The following is a 24,823-nucleotide window of genomic DNA, read 5'->3' on the forward strand; positions in this document are numbered from 1 at the left end:
CGGTGCATTCCTAGAAGGGTCAAAGCTCACGGTAACTCCCACCTTTTTCTCTTTGTCTCTCTATCTGTGTGTCTCTGAGCCAACAGGTTACAGCAGCTTCACCTCCTCCCCTCTTCCAAAACTTTTCTGCACCTCAGCAGTCATTCATCCACTCGCTGACATTCAAACACACCTTCCTACTTTTACTCGGATACGGACGCTCAGATACGCCCATTGATTCTCTTACAATTCCGTAGGTTATCTCTAATAACCCCCTCTATAGGAATAAAATACCAATTCCAGACTTCTCCTACTGACGTGGATGAAACATTTTTTTTTGTGGATATTTTTCCTCCCTTGACGGCCAAGAGGTCACCTGGATTAGGAAGATAATGATGATTTACTTGTCTGTAGCGGTAAGTGAGGACGTGCAGGCCCGTTTTAAGGCCATAGTCAGAGCCCGGTGCTTTAACTGCTTTAATGTGGTTCTTCACAGAGCAGTTTTGAATTCTAAACTATCCAGATACCCTTTGTTACAGATGAAGTGCTTGGATTTAAGCCAACGCTTTAAATCGAACCTTTGCTGCTGCTCTTTATGGTATATTTTTTCTTTAAACATCACTCATCTGATATTTCCTCTTGCTGTTTACACCTTTATTGCAGACTGAAGATACACTCCACTCACCTCAAGACCATTTACTAGCAAAAACACACATTACAAATGCACTGTAGATGAACTGCATGCACACTTGCATGTTTGTCTTTATTAGGAAAATTTCAGAGAGAAGTTATACCCATATTTTACACCTCCAGCCATAATAAGAGTGTAAAAGAATGATGTCAAATATTTTACGCTTATGGCAACTGTAATGTCTTCATGACTAAAAGATGTTTGCAAGAGATTTGTCAGGGGTTACAATTTATGTCAAATTGATTTTGAATTCTTTCCTTTCATGCATAGACTTGCTGGTGATTTCTGACTGCAAACGTAAAGTGATATTAAGACATTTTGTTGCAGCTTGTGGGTGGTGCATGAGTGTGTGTTTAGGCCAGAAATCTGAACTTTATTTTATCACCTATCAAACAATGTAGTTCAGAGATGTGTGAGCATGTGTGTGTGTGTGTGTGTGTGTGTGTGTGTGTGTGTGTGTGTGTGTGTGTGTGTGTGTGTGTGTGTGTGTGTGTGTGTGTGTGTGTGTGTGTGTGTGTGTGTGTGTGTGTGTGTGTGTGTGTGCCCTGAGATCTTCACCTATGGGTATAATCCATCCTGTGAAGTGGTGAGGTGGAAAATGGCATTATGTAGAAATAGCTGACATGCAGTTCGACACTGAGGGGCATATGCCGTGTAAGTGTGCGTGTGTGTGCTTGTGCGTGTGTGTGTGTGTGTGTGCATGCGTTCGTGCATGCGTGTGTGTGTGTGTGTGTGTGGAAAGGAGATAGGGACCGGAGAGGGACTATAAGGGCCGGAGACAGTAAAGATCATTTTGTAACATGATTTAATCCTCCTGCGATAAACTGAAGCCTTGGATTCAACACACACACACACACACACACACACACACACACACACACACACACACACACACACACACACACACACACACACACACACACACACACACACACACACACACACTGTCTCCTCAGCCAGGCTGAACAAAGTGCTTGCGATCCCAACATGGTGTGAGTCATGGATGTGTGTGTGTATGTGTGTGTGTGTGTGTGTGTGTGTATACAGTATATTTGTAAATTGTTATTTATTAAATCTATAATCGCCGTTTGAGGTCATTTAAATACTGAGTTACTATTCCCTAAGACTTACCAGAAATAATTACAGGACAAAAAACAAGACATAAATGAAATATAATGTAGTACAGGTCCTTTTGAGTTCATCAGAGGGATCGTCGGCACCACAACTTCCTTCACTAGTGTTTTACTTTATTACCCATGATAAACAGTAAAGTATCATACAAACATACAAAGCCTGTTGCTCTGAGTTGCTCACAGAGACAACAACAAACAAGAAGAAGTGTAGACGAGTGTTGAAGATGCGAGAGGGCAGCGGTGCTGCTCGGCGACAGTTGTGGTGAAAAAGCGGAACTGCAGTGCAATAGTCAGATATGGTGACGTGTGTTTGTATGGCCGAATGCTCGTAAATCAACTGTTGATAAGTTGAGGACTACCTGAATTTCTCTTTCACTGCACAGAACTGTTTTGTCAAGCTAAAAATAGATTTTCTGGTTTATTTTCTAAGCTATTTTTGTTTCTGGTTCTCTCCTGTGCTCACTGTCAATCTAACCTAAGGATGTTTTATTCATTATTTCATTTTCATTTTGGTAATTGTAGTCATAAAATCCTCATTTATGTCAAACATGTTTCACGCAGCATTTCATATAATCAATTGATGAAAATTGCAGCTGGAATAATTTATTGTTTGTGGAAAATTTCTAAAGTAATTTTATGGTGGCATCATGATGGTAAATCCATTTGGGAAGCAAATCAAAATGATTTTAATGGCATCCATTTGTCTGAAATGTCTCTTCTCCTGCATCACATCAATCTGTCAACCCAGAAACACTCACTCTGACACAACAATGAATTTAGTGGCGTTTCTTCTCAAGTTTATTTTAAATACATGCTGATACAGTCATGGTTAGAGCTTTTTCAAAGTTTCTTATTGTGTCACCTTTGTCATGGAAAAATATCATTGAAGAGCTTTTTCACATACAGTACTTGAAGTGGAGGTTACTGTTGGGCCTTGATATGCTATGCAGATGAGTGCATGAGGTAAATATTAAGCCTTTGGAGCTTTTAAACTCTAACAGCCGTTGCTGTCTAGCTGCTGATCGTGTCACCTTTGTATTTAAGCGCTCCTCATTGTCAGACGAGAGAAAAATCCCAAACGGTCCTGTTTAATTCCAGACTGTGAGCTCTAAGATGTATTTTCTGTACTTGCTTATCCTGTGTAGGGTTCTGTATGGACTAGACTCTTGAGACTAGAACCAACAACCTGGTGTTACCTTACATGACTGTGCCCCACAGATGTTAGCATAGCAGTAGGAGCAGATCCCACTGAAGATTTGAAACTTCAAACCACCAAAGAATGGCTTCAAAAATATTTGAAAGCCCTCATAAAGCTCACGTTTGCCTCGAGCTGTGCTGGTCTCCCAAGTAAACCTCCATGAAGACCCCACTGTTGCATTGATGTGATAATACTCCTGCACTCACGTTCATTCATCACAACACACATTTCTCCTTGGTGCACTCCTGTTATAAGAAGATACATGTAGAGGCAGATCTTAGATCTCTGTTGGTATGTGAGGTGGGAATGTTGGTTCTCTCTCTCTCTTTTTTTTTTTTGGCTGTGTTATATTAGAGTTCAAGCCAGATTTCACTTCAATCTGCTGGTGAGCTCATCAGATGGACCCGGTGAACTCACCGGGGAAGATTCTGTAAATCAGATTGTTCTGCATAGACGTGATTTATTATTTTATATCAATTTATTGCTGAAATGTGTTATCGTTTAGATGGGATGCGAGTCAGAAAGGACACCTGTACCCGAGTGAAGGTTGATCCGTCTTTGATGTTAAACTCATGAATTTGCAAAAGCACATGTCCTTGCAGCACACTCACACACACACACACACACGCACACACACACACACACGCACACACACATGCACGACTACTCAAGCTTGCGTATATGGAGACGTATGGCAGTTAGCAAGCTAATGCAAATGGTGGCGGCGCAAAAGCATTTCCTACATCACAGCTAATGTGTGGAACGTGTTCTCTCTCATGGGGGCTCATTCATTTCAAATGGGATAATCCCTAACTGCAGCATGATTTCTTCGACGGTGTGTCGCGTGCTGATTGAAGTGTTGGGTTTACTCTCCTGAGACTTTGATTAGGCTCACTTAACTGAATGTTTCTCTCTCTCTGTTGATACATTCCTGCGCTTCTCAACATTCATTTGAGATTAGGGTTTTAGCACTCAACACATTTTGGCTGCAGGATCCTCGAGCTGAACTCGAAACGAACCGTCGAGGAACAAGTTTGTACATTAATTCACGCTTCTCCACTTGATTTCAGATATTGCCATCTGGGGTATAATCTCAGTGGGAGATAATAATCCAGTAAATCATCTAAAATTTTTCAAAGTGACTGAGTTGCCTCCACGCAATAGTTGAAGGCAAATGCTGCAGCCTCAGGACTGATCTTCACTTTCCTTTTTATGCTGCTGAAGTTATGCATTCTTGAGTGTTACCGTAGGTCAGCCTCCATTTAGTCTCTTTGACAGATCATCCTTCCATCCACTCTTTTTAAACATTGATGAAGACCATCACTATTCCCTTAGCTAACATCCTAGGCATCAGTGCAAAGTTAGCTGCACTATTTAAAAATCATGTCAAAAATGTGATCTCATTGAAGCCATTTTTGAAACTTTGCCAGTTTAAGTTTTGCAAGACATGGTGGAGGCCTTTCTGGGTGTAGTTTGCATGTTCTCAGCAAAATATGACTGTAATAATTACCTCTAATGATGCCCATATTGGATAGACCTTTTGTGTGTGTATATTGGCTTTAATAATTGCAAAAATAATGAAACAAAAAGGAGATAATTTCTTGTAAATTGGATCTTTTGTTCTATAGAACAACAGATATCAAAATGAAGCTGCTTGCTAAGATATTCTCCCATACTTTTATTGAACAGTGTGCCAACAGAGATTTAAAAAAAAGTCCTTAACTAATTAAAGGCCGACTATGTTTTAACTCTAAATGTCTCAAATGGATTTTCACCCACTCTCTATTTATCTGCCTGCTTTCAGATAAAAGGAGAGAAGACAAGGAATTAATGATCTGGGTACAGAATCCTGGAAGGGTATCAGTGAAGAGAGGAACGAGGAGGAAGAACAGGTGATCGAAGGAGGAGGAGGAGGAGGTGGAGGATGAGGAGGCAGAGGAGGAAGAGTATGGGTCGCGTCGCCGTGTGGATCTTTCTACTTTCCCTTTCTCTCTCCCATCAAAGCGTCAGAGGACAAGCTGAAGGTAACAGCTGGCATTCATGCGGAGAAAGGTCTCACTAGAGCTCACTGACTTTCCTTTACTGATCCCTCTTTAAAAGAGTACCTGACAATAAAATCTGTCACAGAAATAAAAATGTTATTCTGCTTAAAACACATTTTGTACCGGAGCGACTCCATAATTTTTGCACGCATTTACGGGGTGCTGCGACTGAAAGATGCTGCCTGATGGTATCATTGGTCGCTTATAAGTCACTCACTGCCATATGCTTGATATCCAGCTATGTGCATATATCTTTAAATGAGATGACTTGTCTGCACAGGCCAAAAAATGAGCAGGTGCTCGGTGAATATAGTCTGTGCGAGTTCTCCATCATTAAATCTCCACACATGAGTTGCTACATGGAGCCGACATCAACCCAGCTCCAGTTTCTCTTCTATCTAGTCAGGGAATTAAAACATCTGCTAACCAGTACAGCACAGCTCTCCGCCTGCCTCAGGTGCTATTGGATGTCACCGTAAGGTCAATCAGCCAATCAAAAGTTAGATCCCCTCCACCTGGGAGGTAGTTGGTAGAAACCGACAGGTAAAGTTGTTGGGCAGAATAATTATGGATGAGTATAAATAGCCCGAGGCATATTTGTAGCAATTGCTGCTTTGGAGACCCGTTTATTCTCATAAGCGTTAATTCGCACGCCATCATGTCACACCGTACGACCAGCTGTAGCAACTCTTAGAGCTCAGTCATTTATATTACACGGCAGGAGTTACCTACGGTCAATTTGAGATCAGTCAGCCGACTGACCCCTGAAAGCCCCGAAAATTATTTTATATTAATAATGAGCTAAATGACTGTGTGAAAGGAAAAACTGAATAATTTTAATTCCAGCATCTACGGGCATTTTAATGTTTCTTTTACGCAAATATTTTCAACTGAAGTTGCATTTAGAGTCAACTTTGTATAAGGTTGTATTATTATTACTACTATTATACATGTGTCATAGAGTTTAGCTTCTCCCAAGCAAACAAAATAAATATTCCTAATGTGATGCTTTTTTGCTCTCGCTTCCTTATGAGTGCCTAATGTGCTCCATTAGGAGCTTATTTCTGTTACATTACCAATTTTTAAGAGCATCTATTTGAGCCAAATTGTATTTTCCAATTCAAACAACTTTGTTGTTAAAAGAAACTCTCCCTAGTTGACAAAAGTTGCTTGGGCCACAACTTAAATCGCTCCATTAATGGATTAGCTTATTAGCTTAGCTTCTGCTTCTTTCTTCATTTGTCATGCTTGAACTTTGCATTTACCTAGATGACACCTGAAGATATTTTCATTCTACTAGTCTCTGTTCACCCTGATGGTTTACATATTCATCTTGATCCTGACCTTGATTATTTCCTACACTCTTTTTCTCTGTAGCAGAATAAAAAAAACTACAGGTGGAGCATGAATCAACGGTCGTCCAACGCCTTTTGAGATATTAGCGTAGACAACCTTCAAGAAAATCACTCGTAATCTCGCAGCATGCCTTGCCTCCTTCTCCTCGGCATGTGGTTCTCTCCTGCTGGTGCAGACGGACAAACTTGTGGATAATTGATCTTGTTTTCCACCTCATCCTGTGTCTGTTTGACAGAGTCCAGCCTCTGCTTGTTTCTTAGCTTGAATTTTCACCAGATGTGGAGTAGAAAATGTATCTCAAATGGAGAAGCCACATGCTTGCCGCCTCATCTGCTTGCATTGGTGGTTTAACCTGGATCTAACTGGTATAAATGGGGTTTCCATTGATATTTTGTTTTCTTGCTGTGTGGCCGAAGAGTTATAGTTATGTGAGAAGGGGAGCATAATGTTAGGTCACCACAGGCCGAAGACATATGTCGCCCCTGCTGAATCCTGGGATTGCAGCCAAAAGAAGAGGGGTTAGATAATGGAGGTGAGACAGCTCCGTAATGAAAAAGACGATAGCAGAGAGGCTGAGTTATCATTTAAGGGGCGATCGTTGGCTCCTATCTCTTATTCACGAGCCTAATCAATGCTGTCGTCACCGTGGTTTACTGCATATGTAATACCAGAGTATTGACTCAAAAGGAGTTTGCACCTGCAGCACATTTCTGTATGGAGTGTGTGTGCATTTGTGAGCATGGTGCTGTATATCGCTTTGGGAATTCGTGCAGTTGTGTGTGCATCAGAGAGGGCAATGCCGTGGCTAATTTAAGGGTGTGTATGCATCAGTGTGTGTGTGTGTGTGTGTGTGTGTACGTCAGGCTATTTAAACTGCGCATTGTGAATCCTGCCAAACACAGCAGATCAGTATGTTAAATGAGATTGTTTGCTCGAGCAAGGGGACTAACCCTGATTTTGGGTGTGTTTACCTTATTATTCTACACGTTCCTCCTCATCGCTGTACTAAAGTTTTATCGCCGGAGTGCTCGGAATATTGATAGTGTCTTTGGCTCACTTGTGTCTCATTAGAAATTCATGGGGATTTGTGTGCTGCTTTGGCTCCATGTCATAAGTAACTGAAAGGGAAAACCTCAGCGTGATGGAACAAGACTACTACCTGGTGGACAGCACAGGGATTAAACAAATGAAGCTAAAGCTCCATTAACAGCTTTAAAAAGCTTTGTTTGGATGCTTTATTTTCTAAAATCCTTTTATTATAAAATATTAGGCCACAGCTCCTTGGTGTTTGTGCACAAGCTAATTTGTTTCTCCCCCCCTCAGCCTGCAGGACGGTGGTGCAGGCAGACATTGTGTTTCTGGTGGATGAGTCTTGGAGTGTGGGTGAGATCAGCTTCTCCAGTGTCAAGGACTTTATCTCCACCATCATCTCCTCCTTTGAGGGCAATGTGGTGGGACCGGAGGGCGTCCGCTTTGGAGTCACTGTCTTTGGGGACGTCCCGAGGTAAAACACGCTGCAAAACATTTTGTTTGTTTTTGGAAAATAGCTAAGGTCGAGGTTATAAAAATGAATTGATTTGTTTGTGATTGATGAATCCTACCTGATCCATTCTTCTCCCGCAGGATGAGGATTGCTTTGACGGACTACGGCTCGCTGGAGGAGGTCCTCAGAGCCGTCAGAGACCTCCCCTATGAGGGCGGGTCCAGACGAATTGGCAACGCCCTCCAGTTTTTGATCGATCAAGTGTTCAGCCCCGCCATCAGTCGAGATCACGCCCCAAAGGTACAATACCAGTGTCCGAAATAGTTTGTGCGTAACATCAAGCAAGACACAACTTTTTAATGTCTTTTTTTAGTTTGTTGCCTTCGCTGACACGCCAGCGAACTTATATTGTACGATTAAGTTTCGTTGAAAGGCGAAGACTAGTAAGGAGTCTGTATTTGTGCTTTTAGAATTACTGCGGGACAAAAGCAAACACTGAATTTCCTTTCCACTGTGAATCTGATTAAGAGCTTTATTTTATGTTTGGATTACAACCAGTAAAACATTTCCTTGCATTTTATTGCAGAAGTAAAAAGATGACAACAATAAATTGTCCCCCTCCAGTCAACACAGCTCAGTGGGCAAAATGACTGTCGACAGGGGATGATTACACACTGCAAAAAAAGTCCATTTGAGAGGGACTTATCTCCTTGGTCACAGGATCTTGAATAATTATGTGTCAAAAATGATAGCGGTCTTAACTCCAAACCCTAACCTAAAGGTAAATTTCAGTAACTTGTCTCATGAGTGCCTCATCAAATATCGAAATGCCCTCTGAAACAGCTCTCCTTCCCAGGCAGCCACATTTCTCTGACAGTCCTACTCAGTGGCATAACTGGTTAGCATTCCAATCATCTCTCAATCCATGAGTGTGCTTGCAAATCATCTTGCAGCAGCACACTTGATGTGGGAAGGCAGAGAATTGAGGATTAGGCTGTTGTATTGAATCACACAGCTGGAGCACATGCAGAAAGGCAGATATATGTTCATACTGATTCCTTCCAACCTTCCTTCTTCATTGACTGAGGAATGAATTTTAAATGGTACGAGTATATTTTCATTAATGGGTGAATTAGGAGTCTGAGTTGAAATCCAGCCTCTGCATCGCTCTCATCATTTATGTATGAGTTAAATAATGAGTCAAACCATGTCAAAAAATCCATCTGGGATTATTGTGCATAATGCTAACGGTGAGGATGTTCGTTTGACCAAAAAAAGTTGTTGATTCGTTCTTTTATTTATCCCTTCCTGCCATTCAGATCGCTGTTTTGATCACAAACGGACGCTCGGACGACCAGGTTGACGCTGTGGCCACGGCGGTCGCCAACAACGGCATCTCTCTCTTTGCAGTGGGTTAGTGTGCAGCCTGGTTTGTGAATTCCCTCAATATCCACACAACAACTCAGCAGCAATCCCCTCAGATTTTATCCGAGCTCTGCCTGCTTATCGCCAGCGTTTGCGGTTAGAAATCCGTGTTTTGTACATTTGGATTCATTGGATTTGGTATGGGTGTTTGTGCGAGACGCCGGCGTCTGTGCATCTGGGTGCACCGACGTAAAGACGTCTATCAAGCATGAATGTAAGATCAAGCAAAAGATTAATTCAGCTTTGGCAGCATCTTTAAAAGTGCATTTTCTGACTTTGTCCTACATAATTTTATTCTGCTTATGGACGCACACAACTATTTCCCCAGGAGTTTTTGTTCACCCATATCTCCCCTTCTCTCTCCCACACACATGCATGAGAACACGAGGCCACGGCTCACTCCTTTCAGAGCTGTGCAATAATTACTGCTCATTAGCCGATGGTGTGCTAATCGCAGCCATTTTTCATTAGGCGATTCACTGTCCCCCATTTCCACCTCTGACACTGAGGCCTGCTCCCCTCGTTCATCACTCTGGAGGAGAAGCTCCACACGCTCTTTTGTACTCGTGCAAAATCCCTTTTGCCTCCGGAGCCTGTTTAGCGTGGATAACATAACATATTATATGTATCAAGATGCATGTTCTGTTTGTAGAAACAGCTCCAAAGAAAACAAAATCATGTTGTTTTTTTTTATTCATATTGACTGTTAATGTGAATAAACTCTTCAAAGCCAATATTTCAACCCTGGTTTGTGTGAATCTCGGGGTCTGTTCGCACAAACCAGAGCCTGACAAACACAAACAATGGCCACACTTAAGTTAGGAGCCAGTAAGCATTTAAATTAAGTCTCTGTGTGTGTGCACTGTAGTCTACATGGGAATGATCACATCCGAATGGGGTACAGTATTATAGAATGAAGTTCCAAAGATACCACAGCACACCCTAGTGTTGTAGAAAAGTAATGCAGAAAGGAATGAAAGGAATGTGTGTGTGTGTGTGTGTGTGTGTGTGCGTGCGTGCGTGCGTGCGTGCGTGCGTGCGTGCGTGTGTGTGTGCCTGTGTGTGTGCGTACTGTGACCAGGTGTCAGGAGTGCTGATGTGTCAGAACTGAGGTCGATGGTGTCAGAGCCACAGGAGGAGCATCTATTATTGTCCTTGGACTACTCCCTCCTCGACTCCATCCTTCCCAAACTCTCCCGCAGAGTGTGTGTCACCGCCTCCGAGCCGCCACGCCCTGTAAAAACTTCTCAGCCCGGTAAGTGGAAATTAAACTGTCTTCTCACTGAAATTGATCCAAACCAACTTACGTGTTTGATGTATTTTCTCTCATTTCATTTTGCCCCACCTTTCGGTCTGCAACAATCCTAGTCGAGGAGCGTGTGGTGGGTCCCAGGGACTTGCAGGTCAGCGACTTGGCCCACAGTTCCCTCAGACTGACATGGACTCAGGCCACAAGTGGCATCACCGGATACCGGATCCTGGTCACCCCTCTCAGCATCAAGGGGCACCTCCTCCGCTTGCAGCAGAGACAGGTGACGGATAAATCATGAGCACGATGACGCCAGTATTGCCATGTAACTTAATTTAAAATGGAGGTTACATATTTTTTCTTTGATTCTTTTCATAATGTCCATATTCCCAAGTGTGACTGGGAACATCAATCCGTGGGTGTGAAAATGAGACGGGTTCTTGTCGTGCTCAGTAACATCAGAGTTCTGTCGTCCACATGAAGCGGCGTTAAATCAAGTTATCACTGCTCACACAAGCAAAGCCGATCCTCATTCTGCCATCCTCTGTGTCTGACCAGATTGATCTGAAGGCAGATGTGAACGCAGCACTGGTCACAGATCTCAGTCCTCAAACATCTTATTCCCTCACCGTTTACGCCGTCTACCCAAACCTAATAGGGGACTCTGCAACCACCATCGTCCAAACAAGTGGGTGTATTGCACATCAGCTCATGCACTATTTTCTAAAATGCAAAAGTAATACTTTTTTTTTTTTTAGCTCCTCTGCCACAGGTGTCAAACTTTCGTGTCATTGAGGAGGGTCTGTTCTCCCTCCGCCTGGGCTGGACGCCTCCTTTAGGGACACTGGACGGATTCAAAATCTTTATCCCAAGATGTATGCATGCATGCATATTTATTATGTGATTATAATGCATCGACATTACATAATCAAATAATTTTGTTTGTGGCTTTTGTTTCTTGTTTCTTTGGAATTTTGTCCGGCAGCCAAACGTCCAGGATTTACTTATGAGCACCTGCTTCCTGGAGACACCTCCTCCCATGTGATTGATAGCCTAGATGAGGATAAGAAGTACATTATAAGTATATATGCAATTTACCCCCAAGGAGCAAGTGAACCAGTTTCAGTAGTGGGAATGACATGTAAGTGAATTGTTTTATAATAATATAAAAAAAAATTGAACAGAAAAGCCAAAGATTAATGATTTCACTTATTCAACACTTGACGTGTTCTTTCAAAACACTTTCAATCACTAACCAATCAAAAAAATCTAATTTAGTTTAAAAGGTAACAAAAGGAAGTTGGCTGAAGGTGTAAGTACCCTAAAGTGGCCACAGCATGGCGCTGTTGTTTTAGAAAAAATCCCAGCATGCGCTCTATAGCTCACTCTCACAATCACTTTCTCTTGATAAATTAGTGGATCGCTAAATTGACTCTACTAAAATTTGTAATGTGTGTCTTTTGCATGTGTTTGTGGTGTTTCTTAGTGAAGCTCATACAAGTTGAGCAGTTCCTGGTCCAAAACGCAACCACAGATACAGTCCAGGCGAGGTGGACTTCAGTTAAAGGAGCAACAGGATATCGTCTGACATGGGAATCTCAAGGTGCAGCTCTTCATCTTTTGTATAGGTATAAGTACTTGAGCCAAAAGTGTGATTTTATAGAAACGTCAGTGACATCAAACTACGTTTTCACGTATCCCCAAAAGGAAAGTTTGACTATCAGTAACATTTGAGGATGAAGTCGGTTTTTGCAAAGAGGACGCTCTTCAACCTCAAAGATCAGTCCAGCGCTGACGTATAGCAGAACTTCTTTATATTTTTGTCTCTTTCAGACGGCCACATAGAGAACATTAACCTTGGGGACACCTTTAACTTCTACATGATCCAGGGCCTCCATCCAGGCTACGAGTACACCATCACCATCAACCCCATCTTTGGAGACACAGAGGGACCTATCACCTCTGCGAAAGTCAACACATGTAACCAAGACACTTGTTATGAAGAACATTAGTGACAAGGGGAAAACATGAACGACCTTGTGTATCTCACTGTGTGTGTTTGCGTTAGTGGAAAGCAGCGCGGTACAAACTTTGAAGGTGTCTGCCGTGAGCACGACCGCCGCTGTGATCTCCTGGAACAGCGTCCCAGGAGCCACAGGGTACAGGCTGGCCTGGGGACCTACTCCAGGTGATTTGTGCTCTCTCTACACCAAACATCGGGTAGAAAGTCAGAGTGTTGTCACTGTGCTGTCATTCTGATGTGGATCTCAGAATTTACCGGTCGGGACCGTCCCAGGCAGCTGGCTCTGAACGGCAGCACCACAGAGTACCACTTGAAGAACGTGGCCCACGATACGGAGTATGTTCTCACTCTCTATGTCCTTTTTGGATCTCTGGTGGGACCCGGTATCTCCGCTACCTTCAGAACCTGTGAGTAGTTGATGTGACTCCCTCCCCTCTGAAGCCCCACAAAGTATTTGTTTTCATATAAAGTCATCTGATTGCTCCCGGAAGTATCACACTGTGAAAATACAATGAACCACCGTACAAGTTGAAGATCATCAATCTGTAAGATTCAAATAATCTTCCAGTTCTTTTTTAATTTTTCAGATCATCTCTTTTCGAACAAATGACCGTTGAAGTCTTGTTTTTTCTACTTCTTTCTGTTTAGTCATTTATCATGGTACACTATTTTAATGTCATATTATAAGCAAAAAGTCATATACCAATTTAAACTACCATTGTCATCCATTTTGGTCACCGTTGTGTGACCCGGCAGAGAGTTTGAGACTTCATTACTAAAGTTTTCCTCACTTATGTGGAACAAAGCTCGAGTCGTGTGATGCTGCGTGTCATTTATATTCATTAAACATTAATTAGTTGCAGTTCCTTCCTATTAAAAGTGCCTGGAGAGCTGTCTGTCTCTGTTTGCAGCTCCATTGGGCTACGTGTCGAACTTCAAGGTCACATCTTACACCAGTACCTCCATAGTTGTGGAGTGGAGTCCCATTGTTGGAGCTACTGAATACAAACTCTCCTGGAGCACAGGTAAGATATATTTAATGGCATACCATCATGGTTAAGTCAAACACTGTGTGTGGTACTTAATACTAATGTAATGATGTGTATCTGTGTGCATGCAGCCGATAGCAGCCCTCAGTCCCATTACCTGGACCGCACAGTTCTGTCCCATCGTATTGAAGACCTGAACCCACAGTCCACCTACACCATCTCCATCTGTGCAGTGTACGGCAACTCAGAGGGACCAGAAATCTCCCTATCTCAGCTCACAGGTAGAGAATGGGGGCTGAAGCCACAGTTTATTTAAACCGGATCCAAATAGCTCTGAGCAGCTGTGCACCACATTGTAATTAAATGGGTAGGGGAGTCAAACTTCTTCATCCCGAGCCATGGCGTCCTTGTTGTGTCTTTGTTCCGCTGACAAGTCATGTGCTTTGCTCTTCCCATTTTAACCACAGTTCCTGCCGCTGTCGCTGGTAGGATTTGTCTGAATCAGCAGAGACGCTATGAATTTATCACTGTCACACTTTTGACTCAGCGTGCCATTACATCGGCTAATGATAGGGTGTGGAAGGAGAACAGCATCAGATCAGAGTTTTTTGGATTCCGTCCAATTATAGTTCAAGAGCACAGTCACTTGGTATAAAATTAAGATGAAAACTGTGTTAATTATCATTGTTTTGTGTTATTTTGCAGCTGCTGTCTCCGATTCAGGGACAGTCCAGGCAGTGAGGGAAGTAAAAGTTGTCGATATCGGCGTCAACTCCTTCACCTTGTCCTGGAGGAAAATACCAGGAGTATCTGGATACAAAGTCTCCTGGATCCCCTTCCTGGGTATGGATTACTATTCATCACAAAATCAACTAAAACATTCTACCAGTGTTGCTGAATAATGATCAAATTTATCTCAACTATTGAATTTTTCCTAGACAGTTTGCATTCATCCGATCCAATTTAAATTCATATTCTGCATGCTGGACATCATTTGGTCCTCTAGGGGGTGATGAACAGTCCCAAGTGCTATCTGCTGCCTCCACCAGCTTCACCATTCCCAACCTGAGGGAGAGCTCAGCTTATAAGATCCAGGTGTCCTCCATGGTGGGGAACAGGGAGGGGAGCCCGGTCCTGGTGACGGCCCGCACCCGTGAGTCTCAGCCCTGAATAGTATGAGGTGTTTGGATCAGAGGATTCTGGAAAATATTAGTCATTTCAGCAACACAATGTATTTTAAATCTTTGTGAAAAAGATAACTTCTATGTTTGAATTTTGAAACTATTCAGTCAGAATATTTTCCTATTCATTTTCTCCATCAAACTATTTTATCTTCCCCTGACTTCGCGCTTCAGAAATGAACTGATATGGATGTTATTGAGCCGATTGGTTTGCTTTATTCATATGGGCACCAAAGCCAGCCTTCATTATCTTCCATTCGAATAAATTGAGTGTGTTCCACATTGTGCAGGAATCAGTTTTTTTCAATGTAAACAGGAGAGAGAACTGGAGCTGCTGATATCAACTCCATGTTATTAAGCCTCCATGTTCATCTGTAAATGTTGATCATGCTTCTGTGGCAAATGTTTGAGCAACATGAATGCCTTGGTTATCATCATGTTGTTGTTTTTGTTCTTGTTCTTGTTCTTGTTCTTGTTCTTGTTCTTGTTCTTGTTCTTGTTCTTGTTCTTGTTCTTGTTCTTGTTCTTGTTCTTGTTCTTGTTCTTGTTCTTGTTCTTCTTCTTCTTCTTCTTCTTCTTCTTCTTTTTCTTCTTCTCCTTCTTCTTCAGTGGATCTTCCAAAGGTCGATGGCTTTGCCGCTCTGAACACGACAGACAGTAGCACCGTTCTCAACTGGACCCGTGTGGCCGGCGTCTCTGGATATCGTGTGACGTGGAGGCACATCTCCGGTCAGCTTCACCCTTTATTTAATCAGGCTTACCAAATAAAAAGTGTGAATAGACTCACAGGTTTACATAAAAGTGCCATTAGTTTCAGAAATCAATTCAGAGCACAGTGTTACTACAATGATATGGTTTTTTTTAGATCCTCCAGGGGTTGAGGTAGATGAAACATGCTACCTATTATTGCGTTGTGAATTGAGTCTCAGCATAAGCGCTTATTTGTCGCAGAGGGAAATATAAATAACAGTATTCACCAAAATATAATGTTCATCTTTTTGCACGAGTTTGACGGCTTGAGAAACAACTTGATTACAGAATGAATGGACGTTTCCTTTTCTTTTCCTGCGCCTACTCCTCCTGGGGATTAAATGAACTTCTTCTTTGTGTTATTTTTTTCAGTGTTGGAGACTAAAACTGAGACGCTGGGTCCTGGTATCACCTCCTATAAGATCCTCAATCTGCTGTATGGGAGAACTTACATTTTCACCATCAGACCTTTGTATGGTGAAGTGGTGGGCCCCATAAGCACGGTGTATCAGAGAATATGTGAGGCATCTCTCATCTGACACGCTATCATGATTATTGATTAGCCCCTGAGATTATATCATTGATTTTATTGGTTCAAGCCTAAACATAGAGCAATTCATTTGTGTAGAGCATCCCAGCTACATGCTAGCTAGTTCACTGACATGACAGACCAAACTATCTCGATGTGACAATATTTTCACTGCATTTTAGACTTTCAAGCTCTCAAATAAACACTTTTTTTCATCGCATTCATACCATTATAACTGAAACCCACAACTCAATGAAATTTAATAATACATCCACAAAAGTTTAGAGGTACCTACATAAATTGGCACACTGACTTTCTTTTTATGTTCATTTTTATTTTACTGGACAGCTTTAAGGATGTTTCCCAGGAAATTATTTTTAAGTCCTTGCTAACTGAGAGATGCAGAAAAAAAACAAGTACAGTTCACAAGGGATCCAATCTTGTTTTTTTTTTTCCTTTGCATCCCATCTGTTGAACACAGCAACCACAGCAATCTCTTTCCCTCAGGGAATCTTAAGAGTGTGATTTAGGTTTAATAATCTATTTTGTTGTGCTTCTCAGTGGGACAGGATCCTCTGCTGCCAACGATCCAGGCTGTCACACTCGCTCCTCAAATCACCAACACTACCATCGCTCACACGGCCACCAGGACCACCCAGAGCCCCCCGACTAGACCCATAACCACCAGGAAGCCTCCAGATCATCCAAGAGTCACCTCCCTCAGATTAACCACAACCAGAGCTGAAACCACCACCATACCAAGACCAGGTACTGTATGTTAGAGCTTTGCAAAGACACCACAGTAGATGGTGAACATGTGGTGAAGGTTGTGTGTTCTTGTCTTTTATTAGTGTGTGGTAAGAGCAAAGCAGATGTAGTCTTCCTGGTGGATGAATCCTCCAGCATCGGCCCCAACAACTTCATCAAGATGAAGGACTTCATATTCAGAGTGGCCACTTATTTTCCTGTCATTGGCCCACAGGCCACTCAGGTCAGCTCTTCAGGGCTTTATTTCCTATTTGTTGTCCAGTTTATGGCTTCTGATTGGCTAAATCTAAATTAGTAGACAATGGAGATGCATAATCATGAAAACAAAGGAGTAAAATGAAGTTCAGAAGAGCAGCTTGTGATGTTCACTCTCTCCCTTAATCTTCTCTCAGATAGCCGTTGTTCATTACAGCGATGAGCCGCGGATTGAATTCCGTCTGAACGACCTTAAAGACAGGACCTCAGTGCTCAGGGCGCTCAGGGCGCTGCGTTACGTAGGAGGAAACACCAGGACAGGTTCGTGACACGGATGCACTCTCCTTCTTCTCTGCTCGTCACTGCAATTAAACGCTATTTAAATCTTAACATCGATGTCATGCTGGTGGATAGAAAATATTGTAACGATGGACCTGCTCACCGCTGACATGTGAAACAGCGATATAAAGACAAATGTTCATGTTGTAGTTGCCTTATTTTGAAGTCTGTCTTGTGTTATGAAAGGAGCTATAGAAACTAAACCAATTGATCAATAATGTGCAGTAATGATACATCTCCATATGTTTATGTGCAGCATCACTGCAAAAGTGGTTTGGCTGAGACAAGAAAGGAGGTTATTTTTTTTCCCCTAAATACTTTTGTGTCCCCTCAGGAAAAGGCATCAGCTACATTCTGCAGGAACTGTTCCAGGAGTCTCTGGGGATGAGACAGGACGTGGCCCACATCCTGGTTCTCATTACAGATGGCAGGGCCCAGGATGACGTGGTGCCACCGTCGAGAATCGCACGTGCTCTGGGTGCATGAACGTTTGTCATAAATCATCCTAAATGTTGTTACAAACATGAATATAGTAAAGAAATATATTTCTGATGAATATCTGAAGGTGTTGTATTTACAATCTGTGATTCTCTAGGCGTCAGCATCCTGGCGGTCGGAGTTGCCAATGCGGACATTGAGGAGCTGAATAAAATAGCAACACCTACCAACTACAAGAATATCTTCTTCTCACCAACCTTCGACGACTTCCCCTCTATTGAGAGAGAATTTATCAATAGCATCTGCAGTGAGGAACTACTCTCTGAGTTCAACCTGAAAGATGAGGCAAGATGAAAGTCAGACACATGATATTCATCTTTAGATGTAAATCTTTTACCTAAACCTCATTGGATGCATCAAGACTCCTAAACACACTTTCAATCTCTTTTTCAATCCACTCTTAAAGACTCTGGAAGTGGAAATGCTCTAACGCCGTTATTCACCTGACATCAGTTGTTCACGTTGCCTTCTGACTCTTCTTCAGTTTACTCAGGAGGACACCCCGACTGAAGTCCCAGATGAGCTGCTGAAGCTTCATGGTCCCTGCCCCTCCCAGTGTCTGAAGGTAGGCACAACATCATCATCCTCTTCCTCCTCCTACTGCCCTCATCATCATCATTACCAATGTTAACAACGAGCATCCAAATGTAGATTAGGGTATGAATCATTGCAAGACCGAAGGATACAAATATGCATTGATATTGTTAATTATATCTTCAACAGCAGCACAAGTAATCACAAACTAATAATTACATAATTTGTTTGTTTTATTCAGGGCCAAAAAGGTGAAAAGGTGAGTTAACTGGAATTTGTTTAAAAATTACAGCTATATAGAAATGCGTATAAAAGCATAGTTATTCATTTCTAGTGTTCTTACTCTCGTTTTTCCAGGGAGATGGTTCTGGTCTTGGAGGCCTGGTATGTTTGCATCAACATTCCACTTTTCTTTTCAACGTCATTATGTTTGTTTGTTTGTTTGTTTGTTTGTTTGTTTGTTTGTTTTTAGTTTTCCTACTTTTCTTCTTTTTTTTTGTTGCCTTTCCCATTTTGTAGAGATTTAGGCAAAGCCCTGGCCAGTATGATCCTTTCACTTCCACCAAAGGAGAAGCAGGTGAAAAGGTAAGAATCAACATGCTATTGCTATTGTCAGTGGTGGTTATAAGCATGGCTAGTCACGTAGGTTTGGCTGTATGCAGTAAACATTTTCAGAATGGAAGGTTAATGCAGAGATATTAATGAGTGACGAGCAAAACGTTTGAATGAAAAAGATGTTTCCACAGAAATATTTTGGAGTGATGAGCAAACTTAGTGATATATAAATGCTTTAACCCATAGATACGTACTGGGGAATGATGATCAAGGTTCTTGAATACATTTCTGACCTCTTGAAACATTTCTTCATGGTCCAGTTCTTCATTGCCTTTTAAAAACAAATATTTAGCAAATTATTTTTAAAAAATTAACATAAAGACAAAAGACTAAATGCTACAGAGGCGAGTTAAGATGACTATTATGATTACTAATATAGAGAAGACCAAAGCATCTATGAACAGATGTTCCTATGATGCTGAATCATGCCTACAGACTGATGAAGGTGTGTTTACTGCTGCAGTCCAGTGTTGGAACTGCACGTTTTCATTGGTTCAACTCTGTCAAATTGCTTTTGGAATAACTTTTTTCATCTGCACTGATTCCAGCCTCATAAACTGGCTCTAACTGCTGTGTTCGTCAGTTTCCTTTACTGTGTTTGCTATAATTTGATTTTCCAGGACAGACTAAAATGTTTTAATATGGCAGGGACCTCCTGGAGCAGATGGTATACCTGGGTTGCCGGGACGACCGGGGAGAGCTGGACCTCCTGGTTCTGCGGGCCAGCGGGTAACCTCATTTATTTAAAAAAAATTTACTCTGACTTGTTTTAGGTTCATTTCATTTTTCTCTGGGTCTGAAAATAATGTTTGCTTTGTTTTTCAGGGCCTGCCAGGCATTCCAGGCGATATGGTGAGATGGAAATAGATTTATGACATAAAAAATGAAAATACTTTGTTGTGAGAGACTAAAACTCGAATCTTTTAAATTTGACATCTCGTCTTGAAAGGCAATGTGTGTTTGAATATTGTTCACATCTGTTAGAATGATGCTATGTTCACATTTCTGTCCATGACAGGGTCCAGCTGGACTCCCGGGTTCAAAGGGACAGAGAGGAGAGCGAGTAGGTCTAACGTTAATGTTCATCCATACTGATTGCTTTCTGTTCAAATTTGATCTCATGAGACATTCGTCTCCTGGATTTTATCTACTTTGGTTCTTTTTTTTTTTTAAATTAGGGAGAACCTGGTTACGTTCTAGCCAGTGCAGACACAAATTTTGTTCCTGGACGAAAAGGAGAGCCTGGATCTTCGGTGAGTCTTGACAAATTTTAGAATAAAAAGTTTTTCAGCAGTGAACTTTGGGACATTTCAAAAAATTTCATTTTCCAGGGTCCTCAGGGGCCTCCTGGTTTACCAGGTGTCAAGGGAGCTCCTGGACAAAATGGTCAACCAGGGCTACCAGGGCCACAGGGAATATCGCTGAAGGTAAAAAAAAAAATCTCCAAATGCTTTCACAACATAAAGATGTCCCACCACTTATTATATATTGTTAATACAAGCACTTTTTGTTTTTTACTGAATGTTATGTGTAGGGAGATCCTGGGGAACCAGGAGCAAAAGTGAGTACGAGGGCTTTTATTAGCTGCACTGGAGAATTTAATTAACAGAATATATATCATGCATATAAATTTGGGCTGCTTGCATATGAATCCCGTTTTTAATCTGATAATGCTTTCATTAATTTTGAAAGGGCTTACGTGGGAAGCCGGGCCTGAAAGGAGACAAAGGAGAGTCGGGAAGAGATGTAAGCACACAGTTGATAAAATTATTGGAGGTTGCAAAGAACATTGAACAAGACAAATTAAAGATTAAAGATTAAGAGTCGACCTTTGAAAAATAATTAGTGAATTTTGGGAGGTTTTTTGTTTTTTTTTCACGCACACGTATGCAAATGATTGCAGGGTATAGCGGGTCTGCCTGGTCCAATTGGCCTCGACGGCGTGCCGGGTTTACCTGGGCAGAAAGGAGAGAAGGTAAAAAAAAAAAACAGCTACAAGTTTACACTTGACCATAAAAACACAAATACGACACTCAGTAATCATTAATTTATTGCAGGGCGAGGAAGGAATCGGCATACAGGGTGTTCAAGGTCCCCGAGGAGAACCAGGAGAGAAGGTTCATGACAGTGAAAGCCCACTTTAAAAAACAGAATATTTGATAGTATTATTTTATTTAATTTTTGATACAATAAAGCATTTTTTGTAAAAAAAGAAAAATGCTTTGAATGTACTAAAATGAAATCCAATTTTTGCCTAATTGTTTTGCAGGGAAATATTGGTTTAATAGGACCAGTTGGGCCCAAGGTAACAGTTTGGAGATTACTTTTGAACATAAAACACTCTGTTAGTTCTTTAATGGACTGTGGAATTTATCTCTTAAGGGTGATCGTGGTGAGCACGGTGTCCAGGGAATCATCGGTCCACGGGTGCGCACTTTATCATTATCTATTATTGGAAAGCTGGCAATGATTTCCTCTAGGTTCTTACCCTCCAGTGCATAGGAATTAATTGCAAAGTATCCTCATGAGTTGACACTGTGCATTTTTTAACAAAGGATGATTATTGTGAAAAAATCTGTGATGAAAGGATTCATTTTCTTCCCTGCAGGGGAAAAAGGGATTCAAAGGGGAGCAAGGGGACAAGGTGAGAGCATCCCGTTCACATGTCCGCTATTTAACCCAGGATTAATATGATGGAGAATAAAATATGAAGAAAACAGAAACATGTTAGCATGTTCAAGAATATTTAAAAATTAGATTAAAAGAAATTGTTTTGCATTTCCAGGGAGAACGAGGAGATTTGGGACCAATAGGACCTCAAGGACCTACAGTGAGTGCGTCAGATAACATATTGTATATTATTCACACTACTTGTAAAATAGTTCCCTAAGAAAACAAAGCAGTGATAATTGTTCCCATTTACTCACCTGAGCCTCTTAAAATCTACCCTGAAAGTCTACTTTGATTACAATGCCAGCTAGGAGAAGAAGAAAATAACATTGTTTTCACTCAACTCCGACTACTGGCCAAAAAATTGTTTTCTGTCTCTGTGCAGACATTTAATTTGATAAATAAATAATCAAGGAAGCCGTTTTGTTCTTGGTTTTCGAGGTTAGGTTTTATCCATGATTTTTATTATACGATAGAATTGTGAGCCAAACGTTAAAGCTCAGTGGGCATCTTCAGCAAATGGATCATTTTGCCCTGCATCAGTGATTTTTAATTTGAGGCAGCGTAGGCTTTTGTGAAAGCCAGTCGTGATAAACAGACGTCCTGAGGACCATATTCCTGCCTTTTTTGTCGCATTCTTTCATTTAAAAAGTTTTGTTTTAGCAAAATAGCAAATATAAAATTGCTTATGAAATGATTTCAGAAGAAGAATATATAAATGATGTTAAAAAACTTTTAGCAGTGAAGTAAAAATCCAAATAATTCACAATCATTTTTCATTTCATTTGATTTTTTCAGGGACTGACTGGGCCAATGGGGTTAAAAGGAGATGAGGGTCCCAGTGGGGCCCCTGGAGATCCTGCCAAGGGTGTAAGAAAACTAAATAGATAGAATGATAGATACATACTTTATTAATCCCGGAGGAAATTGCAGCCAATGCACTAATTCACTCAATTAAGCACCTGATTTTTTTTTTTTGTCATCATGGCAGATAATCGGCCCAACTGGAAAAAAGGGTGCAAGGGTAAGTAACCAGAGTTAGTTTTATTTTTATTATTTTCATCAATAGAACTAAGTTGTTATTTTTCTAAGAATCTAACACTGAACCTCATCAGGATTACATGACTGTTCTGATCAGATTTGCTTACAGCGGCCTGAAAGAACAAACCCAACTTATTTTGTTTCAGACATTGCTCAACTTTTATTGGTGCATAGAAACATGTGACCCCATACTTCTCCATCTGTGCTCCACTTTTAAACTTGGGATTGTACTATAATTCTTATTAAGTTTACATATTTTCCATTTGTCAGGGAGACATTGGTCCAGTTGGCCCCACGGGACCCCAGGGAATTAAGGGTGAACAAGGAGACAAAGGAGAGAAGGTTATTTCTGAGGAATACCTCAAATCATACTTTTCTTGTTTTTTGTGTTTCAGTATTTTTCAGATTTACCTATAAAAATAGCATTTATAGCTGTTGGGATGGATAAAAACACACATATGAGTTGTTTTGATGTTTACAGGGAAGCCCTGGTTTTGGGATTCCGGGACAGCGAGGTCCAAAGGGGGAAAACGGTGAGAGGGTGAGTCACCATTGACCATCGGAAGCTATTATGTCATTATATAATAGTGAAGCAGAAAATAGCCATTAACCAATGTTATGTTTATGTTTAATCCATTTTATTACTGACAGGGAAATGTTGGTTTGTCTGGAAAACCAGGACCAAAAGTAAGTGAAACCATTTTGCTTGAAAAAGTAAAGCCACTCTGTAAAGACAACTGGTAACAGATGTTAACATGTCTTCATATTGGTCTACCTCATCGTCCAACTGGCTAATATTTTAATTTGACGTTAATTGTCAGGAGTTCTTCGTTACACATGGTAACATTTTGAAACCCCCCAGTGTCTTGAAGCAGAAGTCATGTGTTTGTCCAGGGCCAGGACGGTTCTAAAGGTGACAAAGGCGATGTTGGATTACCCGGAAATCCTGGAGAACCAGGATTAAGAGGTAAAGATGTAAGTAAATCCTGAGTAGCTGTCACAGCAATGATATAAGTTATTGTTTAAAAAAAAAAAAATGTGGATAAGATTCCCTGGCAATTTCTTCTGTAGAATATTTTATATAAGGAGAGAATTATTGGTGTTAATTCAAACATAAACCATTTCCTGTAGCAATTGTATTTGCATATTAAATGATTCATTTGAAATGACGCTCAGGAAAACAGCCTTTAACCATTGTGTCAGACATATTGTAGGAGTTTGTACAGTATTTGTATTTGGAATATTGTTTGCAGTTACTGTTTACTTCTCGTGTAGGGAACATCTGCAGCTAAAGGAGACCAAGGAATCAAGGTATCTTGTGTGTGTGTGTGTGTGTGTGTGTGTGCGTGCGTGCATGCGTGCGTGCGTGCGTGCATGTGTGTGTATTTGTTGTTTTTAGATAGCTAAATCAATGCTGATTAATCTTAATTTTAAAAACAAGTACAATAAAAACACGGTACCTTCACAGTTACATTATTTTGTGCATAACAGGGTGAACAGGGACCAGCTGGAGAGCCTGGTGACAGAGGAATTAAGGTATTTCATGTTTTCTAAGATTTTCAAGACTGAAGAAACATCCAATGGCATGAATGTTCTTTTATGCAATTATTTTTCATAAACTGTTGATGAGAAGCTCTTTACCCGTTTAACGCCATTGTTCGTATTAATCAGGGTCCGCTGGGGTTGCCAGGGCGACCAGGGAACCCAGGAGAAAAAGGGGATCTTGGAAGCCGTGGTCTGACAGTAAGATATTTATAATAAATTATATTAAATAAACTTCAGTTATTTTCCACAAACCTTACTGCTCAGTGTATTTTGAAGAGTCAGTGTAATAATTCAGCTCAACACCACCACCACCACCCCACTTCAAGATAAGCTGTAAGTTATTTCTTTCCAAAGGGAAGTGATGGAAAGAAAGGCGACAAAGGCGAGCCGGTATGTTTGTATTCTCATCTCTCTCTCATTCATTTTCACAACCTGCTATCACCCTGTATGATTTCTGCTTTGATACATGCAGTAATTAAGTCTGTCGGTTTGTGCGTGCCACCCATCGGTGAACACACTCGTCCTCCTTTGTGTAGTAAAGATAAATCGTGTTTATCGCTGTAGCATTTTAGATTTTAACTGTGTTTTCT

General features: G+C 41.2%; 1 protein-coding gene across 1 annotated transcript in view; it reads left to right on the forward strand.

The window, feature by feature from the left end:
* The first annotated feature begins 298 nt into the window (after nucleotides 1-298).
* The window catches only part of col7a1l (collagen type VII alpha 1-like), a 43,175-nt gene continuing 18,650 nt past the window's right edge, over nucleotides 299-24,823 (forward strand). The window contains exons 1-52 of the mRNA XM_068307207.1: nucleotides 299-395; nucleotides 4,806-5,025; nucleotides 7,723-7,903; nucleotides 8,023-8,182; nucleotides 9,202-9,295; nucleotides 10,389-10,562; nucleotides 10,676-10,839; nucleotides 11,115-11,244; nucleotides 11,315-11,431; nucleotides 11,542-11,697; nucleotides 12,043-12,159; nucleotides 12,390-12,536; nucleotides 12,625-12,744; nucleotides 12,828-12,986; nucleotides 13,491-13,604; nucleotides 13,700-13,849; nucleotides 14,274-14,411; nucleotides 14,575-14,721; nucleotides 15,359-15,478; nucleotides 15,872-16,018; nucleotides 16,590-16,796; nucleotides 16,880-17,019; nucleotides 17,189-17,312; nucleotides 17,665-17,808; nucleotides 17,926-18,113; nucleotides 18,313-18,393; nucleotides 18,604-18,621; nucleotides 18,720-18,746; nucleotides 18,882-18,947; nucleotides 19,626-19,706; nucleotides 19,803-19,829; nucleotides 19,996-20,040; nucleotides 20,156-20,230; nucleotides 20,309-20,404; nucleotides 20,512-20,538; nucleotides 20,670-20,723; nucleotides 20,881-20,952; nucleotides 21,035-21,094; nucleotides 21,247-21,282; nucleotides 21,360-21,404; nucleotides 21,586-21,621; nucleotides 21,763-21,807; nucleotides 22,446-22,517; nucleotides 22,639-22,671; nucleotides 22,959-23,030; nucleotides 23,170-23,229; nucleotides 23,340-23,375; nucleotides 23,583-23,663; nucleotides 23,964-23,999; nucleotides 24,180-24,224; nucleotides 24,360-24,431; nucleotides 24,588-24,623. Coding sequence (XP_068163308.1) covers nucleotides 4,926-5,025; nucleotides 7,723-7,903; nucleotides 8,023-8,182; nucleotides 9,202-9,295; nucleotides 10,389-10,562; nucleotides 10,676-10,839; nucleotides 11,115-11,244; nucleotides 11,315-11,431; nucleotides 11,542-11,697; nucleotides 12,043-12,159; nucleotides 12,390-12,536; nucleotides 12,625-12,744; nucleotides 12,828-12,986; nucleotides 13,491-13,604; nucleotides 13,700-13,849; nucleotides 14,274-14,411; nucleotides 14,575-14,721; nucleotides 15,359-15,478; nucleotides 15,872-16,018; nucleotides 16,590-16,796; nucleotides 16,880-17,019; nucleotides 17,189-17,312; nucleotides 17,665-17,808; nucleotides 17,926-18,113; nucleotides 18,313-18,393; nucleotides 18,604-18,621; nucleotides 18,720-18,746; nucleotides 18,882-18,947; nucleotides 19,626-19,706; nucleotides 19,803-19,829; nucleotides 19,996-20,040; nucleotides 20,156-20,230; nucleotides 20,309-20,404; nucleotides 20,512-20,538; nucleotides 20,670-20,723; nucleotides 20,881-20,952; nucleotides 21,035-21,094; nucleotides 21,247-21,282; nucleotides 21,360-21,404; nucleotides 21,586-21,621; nucleotides 21,763-21,807; nucleotides 22,446-22,517; nucleotides 22,639-22,671; nucleotides 22,959-23,030; nucleotides 23,170-23,229; nucleotides 23,340-23,375; nucleotides 23,583-23,663; nucleotides 23,964-23,999; nucleotides 24,180-24,224; nucleotides 24,360-24,431; nucleotides 24,588-24,623 — 4,872 coding nt within the window. The 5' untranslated portion in view covers nucleotides 299-395; nucleotides 4,806-4,925. The remainder of the gene's footprint in view (nucleotides 396-4,805; nucleotides 5,026-7,722; nucleotides 7,904-8,022; nucleotides 8,183-9,201; nucleotides 9,296-10,388; nucleotides 10,563-10,675; nucleotides 10,840-11,114; nucleotides 11,245-11,314; nucleotides 11,432-11,541; nucleotides 11,698-12,042; nucleotides 12,160-12,389; nucleotides 12,537-12,624; nucleotides 12,745-12,827; nucleotides 12,987-13,490; nucleotides 13,605-13,699; nucleotides 13,850-14,273; nucleotides 14,412-14,574; nucleotides 14,722-15,358; nucleotides 15,479-15,871; nucleotides 16,019-16,589; nucleotides 16,797-16,879; nucleotides 17,020-17,188; nucleotides 17,313-17,664; nucleotides 17,809-17,925; nucleotides 18,114-18,312; nucleotides 18,394-18,603; nucleotides 18,622-18,719; nucleotides 18,747-18,881; nucleotides 18,948-19,625; nucleotides 19,707-19,802; nucleotides 19,830-19,995; nucleotides 20,041-20,155; nucleotides 20,231-20,308; nucleotides 20,405-20,511; nucleotides 20,539-20,669; nucleotides 20,724-20,880; nucleotides 20,953-21,034; nucleotides 21,095-21,246; nucleotides 21,283-21,359; nucleotides 21,405-21,585; nucleotides 21,622-21,762; nucleotides 21,808-22,445; nucleotides 22,518-22,638; nucleotides 22,672-22,958; nucleotides 23,031-23,169; nucleotides 23,230-23,339; nucleotides 23,376-23,582; nucleotides 23,664-23,963; nucleotides 24,000-24,179; nucleotides 24,225-24,359; nucleotides 24,432-24,587; nucleotides 24,624-24,823) is intronic.

The sequence above is a fragment of the Antennarius striatus genome, chromosome 22, assembly GCF_040054535.1.
Source record: "Antennarius striatus isolate MH-2024 chromosome 22, ASM4005453v1, whole genome shotgun sequence".
Taxonomy (NCBI): Eukaryota; Metazoa; Chordata; class Actinopteri; order Lophiiformes; family Antennariidae; genus Antennarius; species Antennarius striatus.